The following is a 14,579-nucleotide window of genomic DNA, read 5'->3' as shown; positions in this document are numbered from 1 at the left end:
CCAATTGTCTAATGAATGTCAAGATCGTCTTGTTTGATCTAGACTCGAAAAAGTAAACAACTGGGGATTTACGATGGCAAGCCAATGAACCTAAGCTGTCAATACAGGTTCCCCTCGAAATATCCCAAACTTTGTTTAATATTTTTCAAAACAAAAAAAATCATTTAAATGATTTGCTTAATTTGCCCTTGCGCGTTAAAGAACAAAAAAACACGCCCACTGTTGTTTTTGGATGCATATATTTTGGCAATAAACTTGAGTTCCACCGATTTAAATAAGTCATTCTGGAGCTTAAAAAGTTTTCTAAAATAAAAGCTTTTTTAAATGGGTGAAGATGACTTAAAGAGGGCTTGTCGTTTTTATACTCTAACAGAAGGTATTTTGGGTTATAACTTATGGATGTTATTGTATACTTTATTTAAGTTAATTTGTTTTAATTTTACAAAAAAGTCCAGATATCTGCAATTTCCATAATATTTTAAATCATCATATGTATCTTTAAATGATTTAAAATAAATGTGGTTGTACGGCAGATCTTATATTATCTATATGTGGGGTTTTTATTTATTAAGAAAGTTATAATTTAAAAGTTAGATTATTAATATTAATTAACATAGTAAGTAATCTTTGTGTTTGATTTAACCGTCGTTTCGTCGTCACACGTCGTTCGCTTGAGCACGTCTTTACTCAACTCGATCTCGTCAGCAACTAACGCTCGTCCTCTCGATGTTGCTCTGCTCGTCTCCTCGTCGTCACATCTCGTTGTAGTGATCGTCGTCTGCTCGTCTTCCTGGAACGCTCGTCTTCTTGGAACGCTCGTCTTCTTAGAACGCTCGTCTTCTTGGAATTCGTCTTTTGATCATCTACTCGTCTTCTTCGTTTTAGTTGCTTCTCTCGTTGTCTAGGGCGTCATGTTATACGAATGCTGGGGTTTTATGTGAGGGATTCGGGGAATAATACAATCTCACTCCTACATATATATACAAGCGTATCTAACCATAGATTTGATTATTCCTTTTTGTTGGAAACTGCATTTTCGAATAACTATTTGATTGACATTTGCATAACAAACAAATTAAGTTTACCCAAATCTTATATCAACGCGATGAACGGTTAATACTTCATTGACATTTTCTAAAAATAAAAGCTGTGAAGTCTTGCACTTTTGTCCATGTATACATATTTACCCCAGCAATTTGTTAATGTACTTTTGGGGGATTTTTTTAAGCTGCGTAGTAATATTAAAAGTGAATTTTTCGCAACTTTATATTTCACCACACAGTTATTACACTCTTTTCTTATTCTGGCGGTCTGCTTAGTTTTTTCGTTTATTTTTTCGGCTATCATAAAGAGATGTTAAGAGTTGCTAGGTATTTCCTATTATGGTCAGTTGTTTACCGAAGATTTTTTAATGATATACCAAGGAACATTTTGTCGAAATATTCCCTCCCAGTCTCAAGAACAAATTAAAATTGTATTTTAAGCTATTTTATTTACAGAACATTGGGTTGGATATAAAAGGGAAATTTAGAGTTATATTAAATCTTTAGCGACCGTAGTGTCCGTGACCACCGTGACCGTGATGTCCATGTCCATGACCACCGTAATGTCCACCTCCATGACCTCCACCATATCCTCGAGCTGCCCGAACTCCGACTTCGGCATGGGCTTCTCCGTGATGGGCCACGCTTAGGAGATCCTCCAGATTGGCTCCATTATTGTTAAGGGCAAAGGCACAGGCCAGGCACAGCAGGCCAACAATGGACAACAGGATCAGACGCATCTTGTAGATACTTCAGTTAGGTGACTTGATAGATAGATAGATTGTTTCGCTTGAGCTTGGTTCTTTGCTTTCTTGCAACTGTGAATCGGTGAGCCAAAGCCATGGTCTTTTATTTGGTCAACGATCCAGAGAAACCACTGACATTCCTGTTTTTTGTTTACTATTTTGAATATTCTGGTTTGCGGTGGCTAGATTTAATGTTTCACATAAAATATCAAAAGGCAAACAATTTAAATGACTGTTGTTATTCGACTGAGCTAATAAAAAGCTCTTTAAAGCAATGGGGTTTTTTGTTAACTTAATTGCGCTTTGGTTTTTAGAGCTTTTGGAAAGCTTAAACAAAAGTTGTTAATACGCTTTGAATTTGGGTCAGTTTTCAGGTGGTATATTTTTTAAGGAAGCGACTGTCATGGGGCTAGCTACCACCAGTAGTTACTATAGCTATTGCCCCATGGACGATATGAAAGACTCCATCCACCATTCCAGCCGCCACCCCATCCTGAATTCCAACCTCCACCCCATCCTCCAGAAATCCAGCGTGCTGGTCTTTCACCTTCTTTCGCCTCCTGACCACCCAAGTCAGCCACATCCTGTAAAGTGACGGCAGGAACATGATCCTCGTTGACAGGCTGTGCCAAGGCTCCTCCCAAAAAAACCAAAACTGCCAGAAAAAATATGAACTGCATCTTAGCCAACCGCTTTAAAAAATACTACCACCTATCGGATCACTACTGCCACCTTTTATACCTCACAGAGTACAGTTCTCCGCCCACTAATTGCAATTTATTTGCAAGTTGAAGACAATAAGCTGAAAAGCCATGACCCAACAGACAAACCATATTAACAAATAACAACAAATTTATTTAACACAATTTACATGGCTTAGCAGAGCAAAAAACTGCATAAACTTCTTTACAACTTGCAGACCAGCAGTGTTGAGCAAACAACAAAACATTTATTTATTTAGCAGTTGAGCAAGTATAAATTTTTACTTTTTCTTCATTTCATTCATCATCATATTTTTAAAAATCAACGAAAAAAGAATTCATTAATTTAACACCATTAGCAACAAAGTTTTTATTCTTGGCTAATAGAGTAGGTGATTAAAGGAATGCAAAAGTAATTTTAAATTAACAAATTCATTTATTTATCAGCTTAACAACTTAAAAAAAAAGTTTATAAAGAATATTTTTATTTTAAAAACATAACATTTAAATCAATCTGATCTATCAAGAACAGATATAATTGTTTTTTTTTAAAAGTCCTTCTTTGTATCAAACAGATTTGATTTGTATATTCATAAATGAAGAGATGATTCAAAATGAAAAGAAAAAGAAATTATTAAAAAGAAGAAGAAATTTGATTATTTTCAGCTAATTCTAGAAGAATGGAAAAATTGTAACTGCGAAAATCTGTAATGTAGTTTCAATGACTTAATCGTGTGATTGCTATTAGTACTGACGGATTTATGGCCTAGCCGAGCAAACTGAGTAGCCCGCTCAGCGCTTGAGGATTAGCGCCCGCCCCATTTGCGCCCGCTGCCCCGCCCCCGTTTGCTAGAAGGGGGCGTAGACTGCTACCCAAAGCCTGGCCCAAAATGCCTGCTAATTGGGCTTGTTGAGCGGTGGATAGCTGTGAACTACCAGCTCCAGCTCCAGATACTGCTCCTGCTCCTGATCCCACTCCAATTGCCGATGATGTGGGTGAACTAGATATGCTAGCTGTACCACCATATCCTCCATAAGAAGGATAACCCGCAGATGCACCTATGGAACTATAATTCGGCCTGTAACCGTAATACTGCTGCGGTCTCTGGTAGCCACCATAGTTGTAGTAGTTGGGTCTATAATAGTTCTGGGCATAGCCATAGCCCAAGCTGGGATATCCATAGTTGTAGCCGTAATTGGGATAGCCGTATCCATAGTTGGGCCTATATCCATAGCTGGGATAACTGGCGCCGTAGTACGAGTCCAGAGGATCCGATTGAGTGCCTGCGCCACCACCTGAAGATGCCGATCCACCACCAGGTCTGATTGGAGGTGGAACATCGAAGAGCGGACCACCACCTCCCAGTAAAAGAGGCGTCAATAGACCCAGGGTCCTGCCCTGCGGCTGATCCTGCCTCGATTTACTCCTTTGCCCGTGGGACAACGAAATAAGAAGGCTCAATAGAGCCAATCGCGCGGGTAAAAACATTCCGTGACCGTCGAATGCAGATCAGCAACTGAAGACCGACTGAAAAACCAAATAATATTTTATACCACAGAGTTCTTGAGTTAATTTCCAAATAAGTTTGGCAAAAGCGAAAAAACAAGAAGACCTTCGGCACCTTCAAATACTGATCACCGCAGGCCGAGCGGAACTTTGCAAGTTTTGGGCCAGAACGTCATCAACTGGTTGGAACCACACTGCTTTCACGCCCAGCTCTCGAGATCGTCTCTTGTTTTCTGGCCCTGCCTGCAGACGAATCACTATGGCACACACCCGACATTGACCTTGCCAAAATGTTGGCCAAATAAGTCAGCAATCTGTTTCACACCGTTAACTCGATCGCTCACTTCCGCGGGTTTTTTGTTATTTGTTTTTGGCTTTTTGTTTTGGCTTTTTGTTTTGGCATTTTGTTTCATTCACAGTCGAAAAGCCAACAACTGGGGGCGTTTCTGCTATATTTGCCGGCTATAATAATAAAATTTGTCAATAGCAATGTTAATTAGCGGGCTGGAAATCTAGTCACCCCTGAGAAGATGCATTCTAATAGATCATCGCATCACTGATTCTGAATCATCTTATACTTGTGATGTATTAGAGCGGAGGTTCCCCTTTCTTGTATTTCTAGGTCTTTCGGGACTGCATCGAATTATAATATTTGCACTAATTGATCAGAGTTTCGCCAGACGTGGAAATATTTGACTTTTAATTTAATTAAGTCAGGCTAGACATTTGCCAGTTAGTCAAAGCGATTAGCTAATTAATATATTCGTGGTTCAATATAAATTTTAATATATTTAAGAGCTCTTCGTAAAATATTGCGATTTGTAAATACAAAACCAATAAATTCGAAAATATATTATTTTATTTTTTATACATTTATCTCTATCTTATTTTTAACTTTTGTTAAGTTACCATTTATAGATCGTGGTAAACTGCAATGTTTTTAAATATATGGATTATTTTTTATGTTTCTTATTAAGTTCTTAAATATCAGATATTGCAATTAACTACAGCTTATGTTATTGCGAAAATTATAGTTTTTTAATAAGCTGTTTAAGTCTACGCCTAGTTTGAGTTCCATATTATTAAACCGTCACTTTAAGCCATAATTTATTCGGAAAAGTCATTTGGTAGTTGGTCAATTAAATTAAACTTTTATGTAAGAAAAAAAGGTATTTCCATTTAATAAGCCCTTCAAACCGGTTTAACCCATCGCAATGGCATACGATTTGTTTTGCTTAAATCTGTTACGCTTATTTCGTTTTGCATGCTCATTTACAGATAATCTTTTAAGCTCATTTTTGATATGACTTGAATGCCGGTCAACAAACCGGTTTCACTTTCTTACTGAACCTTTTAATACTGACGCTTAAGCAATTAATGTGCTTCCCCTGATCCGCAAAAAAAGACACCCATCTCTGCCAATAAAGTAAACTCGATCCCCTCGGAGAATTCAAGTAGTTAACTGCGCAAAATCCATCTTTCCTTGGGTCAGTGATCATTTGAGATGTTTACTGGTCTGCATTCAACCGTAGGAGAAGTAAATCCCCAACCTGGGGGCTGGTCTTAAAAAAATAGATACAATACAAGATCTGATATAAACAGAAAAGATACCCTCTACCTTGAAAAATGCATATAGGTTTTAGGAAAATGTTAATTAGACAACATATTAAAGGGCAGTAGGACTTCACTGAACAATTGAGAGGAAAGAATTTTCTACCATTAAATTCAATTTAATTATTTAATTTTTTTATGGATACAAATACATTTAAAAAATGTTTTAAGATATTCAGAAAATTCTAACTAAACAACTAACTAGATATTTACAATCGCAGAAAGTCTTTCATAAACAATTACGGGAAAAGAACTTCGTAACTTTAAATTCATAAAATATTTCATAATATTATTGATAGATAAAAATTATATAACGTAAACTAATTATGCTTTTTCCAGATTAAAACATTTTTATAAAAGAATACAATAAGAGTATTTGTACATTACTCAAATTAAGAAATTGTGTAGGTAACCCATCCGATAATTTTTTTTAAATTTTGTAAATACTGTGAGAGTTTGGGGGTTGTTTTTTTCAAAGTAGCACATGAGGCGACTGGGATTTCCGTTGACCTTAAGTTTTTGGTGAAATCATCAGCGTCAAACGATAATTGCCCCACGGGTATAACTAATGATGCTTGGATGGCATATACTGGATGATAGGGCTATAGAACACTTGCTCTTCAGACGGGATCTCCCCCGAAGATTATTTTGCTATAAAAGCTAGAATTCGAGACGAATTGATGGTAGAAAGTGTTCGAGTGTCCAATATGAAACAATATCTACTGTTTGCTGTCGTCTTTGTGGCGATTCTGGTGCTGAGCAGAGGGCATCCTCTGGAGGATCAGCAGGTCACGCTGGAAGATGCCGAAGTGCAGCCCGGAATCGATGATGGAACTGGAGTGAGAGCTGCCCGTCACTTTGGAGGAGGATTTGGAGGATTTGGCGGACGTGGTGGCGGAGGATTCTGTTGTGGCGGTGGTGGTGGCTTCCGGCGCGGAGGATTCGGCGGTGGTGGCTATCCCGGTGGTGGCTATGGCGGCTATCCAGGAGGCGGTTACGGAGGCGGCGGTGGAGGCAGTGCTTCAGCCTCGGCGTCCGCTTCAGCCAGTTCCAGTTGGGGACGCTAATAACTTTAATTTGCCTTAAATTAATTGAGACGAAAATAGACAAATGTCCAAAATGTAAACAAAAACATATGAAGTTTGTTTTTAGGGGTGAGAATTGGGTGGCTTTTAGTGTAAGGGGGCGCGGCAGTTTGCTTACGCACTTAGTCGCAAATAGTACGCAATCGACTGGAACCGGTCTCCAAACGCTAATCACTGAATCCAATTTAAACTCGATCGAATTTCTATTTTTCCCACAATTGAAAAATCTTCCCAAGCCAAAGATTCCACTAGTTCTAAGCCCTTTAATTAAAAATAGCACATTTGGATCATAATTATGTGCTTATATGATTGCTTTTGTTTATAGCTTTTAAGCCAATATTTACTAGTGCTTGTGAAATAAATTTCTTAATGAAAGGAATCGCTAAGTCTGGAATAATGTAACCTGTTTTTGAGGCACACACTAATTGACAAGTCAACAAAAACACTAGTTCGATCAATTTCCAGTCATCTGGAGTTGGGACAGGGTTTTTGCGGTTTTGCTTTGATGCACTCCCGAAAACCTTGCAATCGAGTATTTTAATGGAAAATTACCTCCAAATTCCTGGCACAACATTTCACCAGAGGAGATGAACTTTAATTTGGGTTTTTTTATGATTCATTACTTCTAATTTGTAAGGGTAAATATTTTTCACACTCGATTGAGGAATTAAATTCCTTGGTGACAAGCACTGTGTCAACATTATTCATGTTTACTTCTAGGTTTTTGCAATTGCAATTAATTAGCATGTCCCCCAATTTGTTATTTACAATAATATAACAATATTGTGGAAATAAATATTTTGCAGAATGTTAGTTTGTTGATTCAATTTATTTTTTTTAGGTAACTTAATGAAGTTCTCAGCTTAAGTGTTAGGTTCTTGTCTCATAAAGACTAAAAATACCTCGAAACAAATCCTAAAATAAATGCTCACCTTTTGAATTGGCACTGCGGTACACCGACTTTGTGGTTTCTCATTTTCGATCGATTCCACAGAAAGAAAAATAAAACCAAGATTATAAAAATATGTAAATATTATTTTATAGTCGGTTGTGGCAACCACAAATATAATTATAAATTATTAGATTTATGGACAGTTTACGTTGCATAAACGAAAAGACAGGTATTTCTTCAAAGCAAAGATTTAAGAGATCAGGATTTTTTTGTTTTTTAATACACTAAAAAAAATATATATGTACATACAGGCTTAAGAGAAACTTGGCTGGACATTTTATTCGAGATCAATTTCTAAATTTTGTTGCCATTAAAACGAAATGAAGTAATAAAGATTTCTACAAGTTTTACTGTATTTAAACACTCTAAAGCCTCCTAAAAATGGTTTTGTCTACAGTGCTAAAGAATTTCTGCCTCATACGTCATAGATGTGATACTAAGAAATGCCTAATTGGTGACTGATTTTAGTGATACACTTTTTCTATGAGATATTTCGCGAGACCAACTTAATATGAAAACAACAATGACTCACACGCATTTTGGTGCCTACCGCAACAAAAAGCAAAAGTTGCGAATGCCAAAAACCGCAAAGACATAAGAAATGCCACCCCCCAAAGGGGTTCAGCCCCCATTTGACGTCATACGAGAGGAGTTGTGAGTTTTGAGTTGAAACCGGCCAAAAAGGCTGGAACACATTGACGGAAATGCTGTGTGGTGCGATGCGATAATTGAATCAAAATTAGTGTCACCACTGGAATCTGGCTGGCTGGTCAGTCATAACAATTAGCGCGTATTTGGGGAAGATTCGCGGCTATAAAAGACAAAGGCAGACTACAGATCAGACACAGAACCCCAAGGAACTCCATCTAGAGTGGACATACCAAGCCAGCCAACAGCTACAATTCAAAGCCTAATCAAAAATCACTTAAATACCTGATAACCATGCAGTTTGCCATATCCTTCGTTGCGATTTTCCTGATCGCCAGATTGAGCCTGATCCAAGCAGCTCCCATCAGTGATAGTAGCCAGGATTTAGGATTCGTCTCCGCCACGGATATCACGGGAGAACCAGTGCGCCAAAAGCGAGCCAGTGCGGATTATTACAAGGGCGACTTCTTCATTTGCTATCCCAAGAGCGAGGTCTACGGAAAATCTCGCTACGGTGGATCCCATCGCAGATCCTATGATTCGGAGGAAGAAGGCCCACACTACCTGGCCGATGATCCTTTAGCCGTCCGACAGGCTCGTGCGGATGCCAGACGTGCCGCCTACACCGACAGCTATGGCAAATAAGTCTACCGACTGATCCTTATTGGATAAATAAGAATAAGATACCTTTCAAGTTGAGAAAACGCACAGGTCTAGCTTTTAAAGTTGTACAAACAATTTATTGTTATTATTTATATTATACAAATAGGAATAGGATAAAAACTATAAAAATTACCATTAAACAAATAAAATTATTATTATATTAAAAATATATAAAATTGCATTATTTTCAATATCATTTTTATATTGATATACTGTAAAACTGTAATAAGTTCAATTCAGCGTTGAAAAATAAGTCAGGAAGATTATGATATTTTCTGTTATATAATTTATTTCAAAGAATTGCATATAATTCGATGTCTGGTAAAAATTTTTGGGAATAAATTGTTAGGATCTAAAGCAAATATCAGAAAAACAGGCATGTTTTATCAATTAAATTAGTCTTATACAACTACGGAAAGTAAGAAATTCAAAAACTTTTGGAAATCTCTTTCTACTTTATTAGTAATTAAAGGTTTGTTAATAACTAAAAATATAAGTTATAATTTCCCATAGCATACCCTTAGGCTGAGGTGCAAAGTAATTTCCCAGCCTCTTGGTTTCTTGAGCGGTCACAGACGCCCCCGCTTTACCCTACAGATATGAGATATATATTTATATCCCCCATGAGTCGTCCGACTCATCTGGTGAGCAACGATTTTCTGCAAGGCGAACTCCGTGTGCTGGGCCGTTGAGACATTTCGCACCTTATTTGCCTTGGGCATTAGGCTAAAAGTGTGAATTGTTTATAAAGAGATTACAAAACCGAAGACATGGGCGCTCAGTGGGCCGGCAGTGTTCGACTTTTGCGGCCATAAAAACATAAAATGAAAAAAAAAAAACGGCATCACTTTAAACGAAAAACCAAGGCGGATAATTGCAAAAGAAAGTTTTCACCATCGGCCTCGGCATAAAAGGCGATTCCGACGAGCCGGAAGCAAACAGTTGCCTCCAGAGATAGCTACCGAAATGACCAAGTTTGTTGTGAAGAAAGCACTTGTGCTGTTTACCCTGTTAGTCCTGGGTACCATAGAAGCCAAGCCCCTGGATCAGAATCAGGATGAGCATTTGCGAAAGGAGCGGCAGCTTAAATCTACTGATGCAGATGTCAAGATGGTGGCCAATGTGACTCCAGCAGGATCTGCAGGATCTCAACCCATGACGATGGGCATGGGAATGGCGTTGCCCATGAATCAGATGGCCCTGAGTTCCGTGGGTGGCCAGCTGGTCAGGTATCCCAACTATCCTGGCCTGATATACCCAGGAATTCCTCAAGCACCTGGCCTAAATGGTATTCCCGGCCTGCAGACAAACATTGCCAACAACTATCCCTCGTATCCGGATCCCAATCTGGCAGGATCTGCTCCCGGTTTCAATCCCTTCGGATCCTTTGGCTATCCCGGCGTGCCACAGATGTACGGAAGCTCCCTGATGTACCCCAATGCCCAGCTGCCTAATGGATTTGTGCCCAACCCATCGGTGGATAACTTCCAATCGCTAAACGGCATTGTCAATATGGCCAATGTTCAAGGATTGGGTGGCGGAAATACTGGCTTGTATCCAGCACCTCAAGGATTCGGTGGCATCAGCTCGGGACTATATCCTCAAGCTCCGCAAGGATTTGGTGGAGCCAACTCTGGAGGGCTGTATCCTGCTCCTCAGGTTAACATGCAGGGACTTTATGCACCACCCGGTGGTTTCCTGGAGCGCATGAACATGCAGGCCTACGCACCTGGCTTTTAAATGAGCTCCATAGCTCAATATTCAATAAGATAATTTATTTTATTTATTTTGCAAAATACAAGAACATTTAAACAGAAGAAATAATGGTGTTTTTACTATTCAATCAGAAAATGTTCTTAGTTTTCATACTTTTTAAAAGCTTTTCTTTTGTACACACTTTGTGCATATTTACCATGTAAAAACAAGTATCTGGCTGTTGATTTCAAAATGTCATGGCTAAATGAAATTTAAATACCATGCATCTTTGGTTTCAAACTAAAATATTTTAATTATTGTAAAAAATATTTATTTTTAATAGCATGTATGTTATATACACCTGATAAACAGTTATCGACAGCCTTAAAGTATATAAAGCCATTTAAAAGCAATTACTTGGGAATGAGGATGTCTACACCCGTTCATATATAGACATATATCAAATATCACCCACAGAGTAACCTCTTTTAAACGCTAATTAAGCAGCAGGTGTCAAGTACAAGGTTGGTAGTTTGGCAAAAGGGGGCCAAGAGTACAGATCTCGAAAGTGAAACGAACACGATGATTCGCACCCGCAGAGCCATTGAACATTTTCCATTCTATCCGATTTTCCCCTCGAGATAAGAATACCTTTTTCCGCCCTGATTTACGATCCACACAGTGATTTGTTGGCCTGCGCAATACAGTTATCTGAGTACCTGAGGGTCATTGATAAGTTGGGCAGGTAGTTGGTTCGCTTCAAATGTCTGGGATAATCCGATAATGGTGTGTGTGTTCAGCTGGGTATAAGAACCCAAGTTGAAAGGTCAAAGAGCAGCAGTCTTTAAGGAACCATTGCAACATGAACTACTCCACGTTGCAACACATTCTGATAGTTATACCTTTCCTGTTGTTTCTCATGGATATCTGTGAGTCCAGGCCTTGGTGGCCATCAAACGGAGCTGGCTATGATGCCAGTTTGGATCCCGTGGCCTGGTCAAGACCTTTTGCCCCCGAACAAGTGAGAAAAACGAGATATAATGTCATCGCAGAACCCAGAAGCAAGCATCGCCATCGGCAATCATCGAAACTTTGGTACCAAAAGCCCGTGACTTCGTATCCGCAACACTTTGTGAATGCAAAATACTACAAGAGATTCCTGAGAAGACGACAAAAACTGGCAGCACGTGAGAGATACGCACACTGGAGTCCATAGTCCCATATCATCCATAACCATTAGGTGCTAAGCAAATCTTTATATCTAGTAATTAGCATAATAAACAAAAGACTTAAGACACAAACGAGTCGGCTTTGTTTTTAGCTGGATTCGCTACGATTAGCAGGAGTTCTAAACTAGTTCACAAATATAACGTATATGACTCTTCAAACAAAATCTGGTCCCAAACAAACATTAACTAAGGTCATTGTGATTACGTTTCAAGACCAGCAACTTGGTAATCGCATGGGCAAACATGATGTAACTATCGTTAGGTCCAAGCTAAAGACCTGAGCAAACCCAACCCATTTGCACACACTCACTGGCTGAAAGACGAAAACCCATCCCAAAAGTCTAACAAAATTTTGGATGAATGAAAGTACAAGTATATTTGGCCAAGATCGCAGATCGCAGCCGTTGCTGGGCCCACACTTTGTTGACTTTAAGAATTAGCAACTCTTCGCACGAGCCCAAGACCCAGACCAGAAGTATATAAACCTAGTTGACATGGCACTTGGTATTAAGTACCAATCCAGCTAGCATCCATTAATCAGCTATCTACAATCAGCTATCTTAAACCACAAAATGAAGTTCCTTGCTCTGAGTCTTGCCCTGATCGCCGTCATCTCCTGCTGTTTGGCCCTTCCATTGGATCTGGAGAATGGTGAACCACTGACTTTGCTGGAACTGGAGGCGGAACAGGATCCCCAGGTGGATGAGCTGGAAGGCGAACGTGTGGTCCGAGGACTGGGAGGTCTGGGCGGACTTGGCGGCAAGTTTGGCGGCTTCGGAGGACTTGGTGGCCTGAAGGGAGGATTCGGTGGTTTGGGACACGGCTTTGGCGGTGGCTTCGGTGGACATGGCTTCGGCGGCGGCTTCGGTGGACTGGGCAGCTTCAAGAGCCTCTTCAACAAGAAGTTCCGTTAATGTAACAGCAACAAAATTAGTCTAAGTCTAGAATTTTCATAATAAAGTCTGGTTAAGTAATGTTAAAAGTTTCCCGTTTGATATATGGGATTCAGAGCTCCATAGAACTGCAGTTCTGGTTTTGGTGTACTGGTGGTAATACCCATCCTGGTCTTAACGGTGGGTGGTGGTGCAGTGGGTGCTTTAAGCTGAAAACGACTGAAGACCATGCGCACTTGACTGGCAAAACTACGCCATAGTTGAAAGTGTTTGGGAACTGTAAAAACAATTTGTGTAAAAAATTAAAAAAAAGAATTACAAAAAACATTCATTAGAGGAGAATTTTGCATTTAAAAAGGTATGCTCACAATATCTAAGAAATAAATTACATCTTAAAAGTCTTATACCAAACAGTCTTAATCTGTTGTCTAAGTCCTTATTCTTAAGCCACATAAGTTTTATTTTGATACGTTCGTTGTTTTTATGGAATACTCATCTTATTAAGAATTTTTTCATAACCAATAGTTCAAAATAAATACCAAAATAGTTTAGTTTCAATAACTAATTTTTTTGGCTGTAAGAAATATTGAAAAACAACATTTTTTACGATTTCAATTCATTCCCTTGTAAATCTTAAAGCAAGTCTTGTATTTTGGGTATAACTTATCCAATGAAGACTTAATAAGAAGACTTAATAATAAAATGCTTTAGTGCCTTACCCAAACTTGTAGGTGGTGCCACCTGTGGATCGAATTCCCGCTCATCCAGAGCTACAACTAGCACCACAGTGATCCACAGCAGCAGCAAGCGGAACATTTTGCTAGCACAACCGCGCTGCCCTCTTATAAACACCTCCAATCGTAGCTTTCCCCCGCCATAAAGTCAAAGTGTTATTTGTAAACCATAAGAAATCACCGATCGAATGGACTTGCATAAGGTAGTTAATTTTATTGCACCCAATGGGGCAGTACAAAAGAAGTATCACAAAATGGGCAACGAAATTCAGCTCAGCCAGCTCAGTTAGCCATAGAAGCCACCGCCGTAGTAGCCACCGCGTCCACGGTAACGGGTACGGGTGACCACTCGAGTTCTCTGGAAGCCACCGCCGAAACCGCCACCGAAACCACCGCCGTAGTACGGGTACGGTGGTGGAGGTGGGCCAAAGAAGGGTGGTGGTGGTGGTCCAAACGGTGGTGGTCCAAAGTACTGGCGCACTTTCCTCACGCTCTCATCTCCGGAATCCGCCTGTGCAGTTTCTCCAGCCTCCAAAAGCTGCGGTTCCTCCTCAATCACTTCCGTTTCCGTTTCATCTGCTCTTACAAAATCGCACAAGAGCAGTGCTGCAGCAATGATGAAGAAAAATAATATCCGCTTGTAATCCATTTCGCTGAATGTATTCCTTGTCAGACTTCGTCAAATACTACAACTTATCGCCCAGCTGGTCTTTAATTTATAGCCAAACATTTGCCAAGAACACCCAGCACCTGGTCTCATAAACAAAGGAGGTTCATTGGCATTTCGTTGATTGCCATTGAATGTCTTTTTTTTACATTTTTCGTCTAATTTCAATTTTTTGCCAAGCAAAGCCGGCGAGAATAATTATTGGCTTGAGAAAAAAACCCAAAAATAAAGTCTACACAAATACATTAGGTTGACCCAATCTTAATGTGTTGATGAAATGATATATAATGCGGAAGTTTGAGTAACAGTGGTACAACATCTAGTTCGTTGAGGATTGTGTAGCATAATATGCATCTGATTTAAAAGGTAATATCGTTAATATGGATTTGTATCCAAGCTGGAATA

The 14,579-nt window shown here is 39.3% G+C and overlaps 10 protein-coding genes across 10 annotated transcripts; 5 read left to right on the top strand and 5 right to left on the bottom strand.

Moving 5' to 3' along the window:
- Positions 1-1,472: 1,472 nt before the first annotated feature.
- On the bottom strand, positions 1,473-1,956 carry LOC108144925 (cold and drought-regulated protein CORA-like). The gene has a single exon (XM_017270091.2). The coding sequence runs from the start codon at positions 1,781-1,783 to the stop codon at positions 1,547-1,549; it is 237 nt and encodes a 78-aa protein (XP_017125580.1). The 5' UTR covers positions 1,784-1,956; the 3' UTR covers positions 1,473-1,546.
- Positions 1,957-2,202: 246 nt separating this feature from the next.
- On the bottom strand, positions 2,203-2,622 carry LOC108144123. The gene is made up of 2 exons (XM_017268766.2): positions 2,536-2,622; positions 2,203-2,481 (listed from the first exon to the last, which is right to left on the bottom strand). The coding sequence occupies exons 1-2, from the start codon at positions 2,620-2,622 to the stop codon at positions 2,203-2,205; spliced, it is 366 nt and encodes a 121-aa protein (XP_017124255.2).
- Positions 2,623-3,061: 439 nt separating this feature from the next.
- Positions 3,062-3,993, bottom strand: LOC108144923 (prisilkin-39). Its single transcript, XM_017270089.1, has one exon. The coding sequence runs from the start codon at positions 3,977-3,979 to the stop codon at positions 3,257-3,259; it is 723 nt and encodes a 240-aa protein (XP_017125578.1). The 5' UTR covers positions 3,980-3,993; the 3' UTR covers positions 3,062-3,256.
- Positions 3,994-6,283: 2,290 nt separating this feature from the next.
- Positions 6,284-6,740, top strand: LOC108144257 (glycine-rich RNA-binding protein 2). Its single transcript, XM_017268938.2, has one exon. The coding sequence runs from the start codon at positions 6,289-6,291 to the stop codon at positions 6,673-6,675; it is 387 nt and encodes a 128-aa protein (XP_017124427.1). The 5' UTR covers positions 6,284-6,288; the 3' UTR covers positions 6,676-6,740.
- A 1,751-nt stretch (positions 6,741-8,491) lies between these two features.
- LOC108144283 lies at positions 8,492-9,031 on the top strand. Its single transcript, XM_017268971.2, has one exon. It carries the CDS (start codon positions 8,588-8,590, stop codon positions 8,936-8,938), a length of 351 nt encoding a protein of 116 aa, XP_017124460.1. The 5' UTR covers positions 8,492-8,587; the 3' UTR covers positions 8,939-9,031.
- A 799-nt stretch (positions 9,032-9,830) lies between these two features.
- On the top strand, positions 9,831-10,767 carry LOC108144266 (collagen alpha-2(IV) chain). The gene has a single exon (XM_017268951.2). It carries the CDS (start codon positions 9,923-9,925, stop codon positions 10,694-10,696), a length of 774 nt encoding a protein of 257 aa, XP_017124440.1. The 5' UTR covers positions 9,831-9,922; the 3' UTR covers positions 10,697-10,767.
- A 746-nt stretch (positions 10,768-11,513) lies between these two features.
- LOC108144251 lies at positions 11,514-12,107 on the top strand. The gene is made up of 2 exons (XM_017268931.1): positions 11,514-11,891; positions 12,094-12,107. Exon 1 carries the CDS (start codon positions 11,514-11,516, stop codon positions 11,865-11,867), a length of 354 nt encoding a protein of 117 aa, XP_017124420.1. The 3' UTR covers positions 11,868-11,891; positions 12,094-12,107.
- Positions 12,108-12,371: 264 nt separating this feature from the next.
- On the top strand, positions 12,372-12,862 carry LOC108144249 (single-stranded DNA-binding protein). Its single transcript, XM_017268928.1, has one exon. The coding sequence runs from the start codon at positions 12,453-12,455 to the stop codon at positions 12,792-12,794; it is 342 nt and encodes a 113-aa protein (XP_017124417.1). The 5' UTR covers positions 12,372-12,452; the 3' UTR covers positions 12,795-12,862.
- On the bottom strand, positions 12,857-13,589 carry LOC108144250. The gene is made up of 2 exons (XM_017268930.2): positions 13,493-13,589; positions 12,857-13,050 (listed from the first exon to the last, which is right to left on the bottom strand). Exons 1-2 carry the CDS (start codon positions 13,587-13,589, stop codon positions 12,857-12,859), a joined length of 291 nt encoding a protein of 96 aa, XP_017124419.1.
- A 107-nt stretch (positions 13,590-13,696) lies between these two features.
- On the bottom strand, positions 13,697-14,210 carry LOC108144281 (5'-3' exoribonuclease 2). The gene has a single exon (XM_017268969.2). It carries the CDS (start codon positions 14,154-14,156, stop codon positions 13,794-13,796), a length of 363 nt encoding a protein of 120 aa, XP_017124458.1. The 5' UTR covers positions 14,157-14,210; the 3' UTR covers positions 13,697-13,793.
- Positions 14,211-14,579: the final 369 nt, after the last annotated feature.

Source organism: Drosophila elegans, unplaced genomic scaffold (assembly GCF_018152505.1).
Source record: "Drosophila elegans isolate 14027-0461.03 unplaced genomic scaffold, ASM1815250v1 contig_183, whole genome shotgun sequence".
NCBI lineage: Eukaryota > Metazoa > Arthropoda > Insecta > Diptera > Drosophilidae > Drosophila > Drosophila elegans.
Note: the sequence above shows the minus strand (reverse complement) of the source record. Positions and strands in the feature narration are given on the sequence as shown.

Excerpts from the sequence above, each read along its gene's own strand:
- LOC108144266 (XM_017268951.2), top strand. The coding sequence starts at position 9,923 with ATGACCAAGTTTGTTGTGAAGAAAGCACTTGTGCTGTTTACCCTGTTA.
- LOC108144283 (XM_017268971.2), top strand. The coding sequence starts at position 8,588 with ATGCAGTTTGCCATATCCTTCGTTGCGATTTTCCTGATCGCCAGATTG.
- LOC108144923 (XM_017270089.1), bottom strand. The coding sequence starts at position 3,979 with ATGTTTTTACCCGCGCGATTGGCTCTATTGAGCCTTCTTATTTCGTTG.
- LOC108144249 (XM_017268928.1), top strand. The coding sequence starts at position 12,453 with ATGAAGTTCCTTGCTCTGAGTCTTGCCCTGATCGCCGTCATCTCCTGC.
- LOC108144251 (XM_017268931.1), top strand. The coding sequence starts at position 11,514 with ATGAACTACTCCACGTTGCAACACATTCTGATAGTTATACCTTTCCTG.
- LOC108144250 (XM_017268930.2), bottom strand. The coding sequence starts at position 13,589 with ATGTTCCGCTTGCTGCTGCTGTGGATCACTGTGGTGCTAGTTGTAGCT. Across the intron at positions 13,051-13,492 it reads GGCACCACCTACAAGTTTGG|TTCCCAAACACTTTCAACTA; the intron begins GTAAGGCACTAA and ends TTGTTTTTACAG.
- LOC108144925 (XM_017270091.2), bottom strand. The coding sequence starts at position 1,783 with ATGCGTCTGATCCTGTTGTCCATTGTTGGCCTGCTGTGCCTGGCCTGT.
- LOC108144257 (XM_017268938.2), top strand. The coding sequence starts at position 6,289 with ATGGTAGAAAGTGTTCGAGTGTCCAATATGAAACAATATCTACTGTTT.
- LOC108144123 (XM_017268766.2), bottom strand. The coding sequence starts at position 2,622 with ATGGTTTGTCTGTTGGGTCATGGCTTTTCAGCTTATTGTCTTCAACTT. Across the intron at positions 2,482-2,535 it reads TGGGCGGAGAACTGTACTCT|CGGTTGGCTAAGATGCAGTT; the intron begins GTGAGGTATAAA and ends TATTTTTTAAAG.
- LOC108144281 (XM_017268969.2), bottom strand. The coding sequence starts at position 14,156 with ATGGATTACAAGCGGATATTATTTTTCTTCATCATTGCTGCAGCACTG.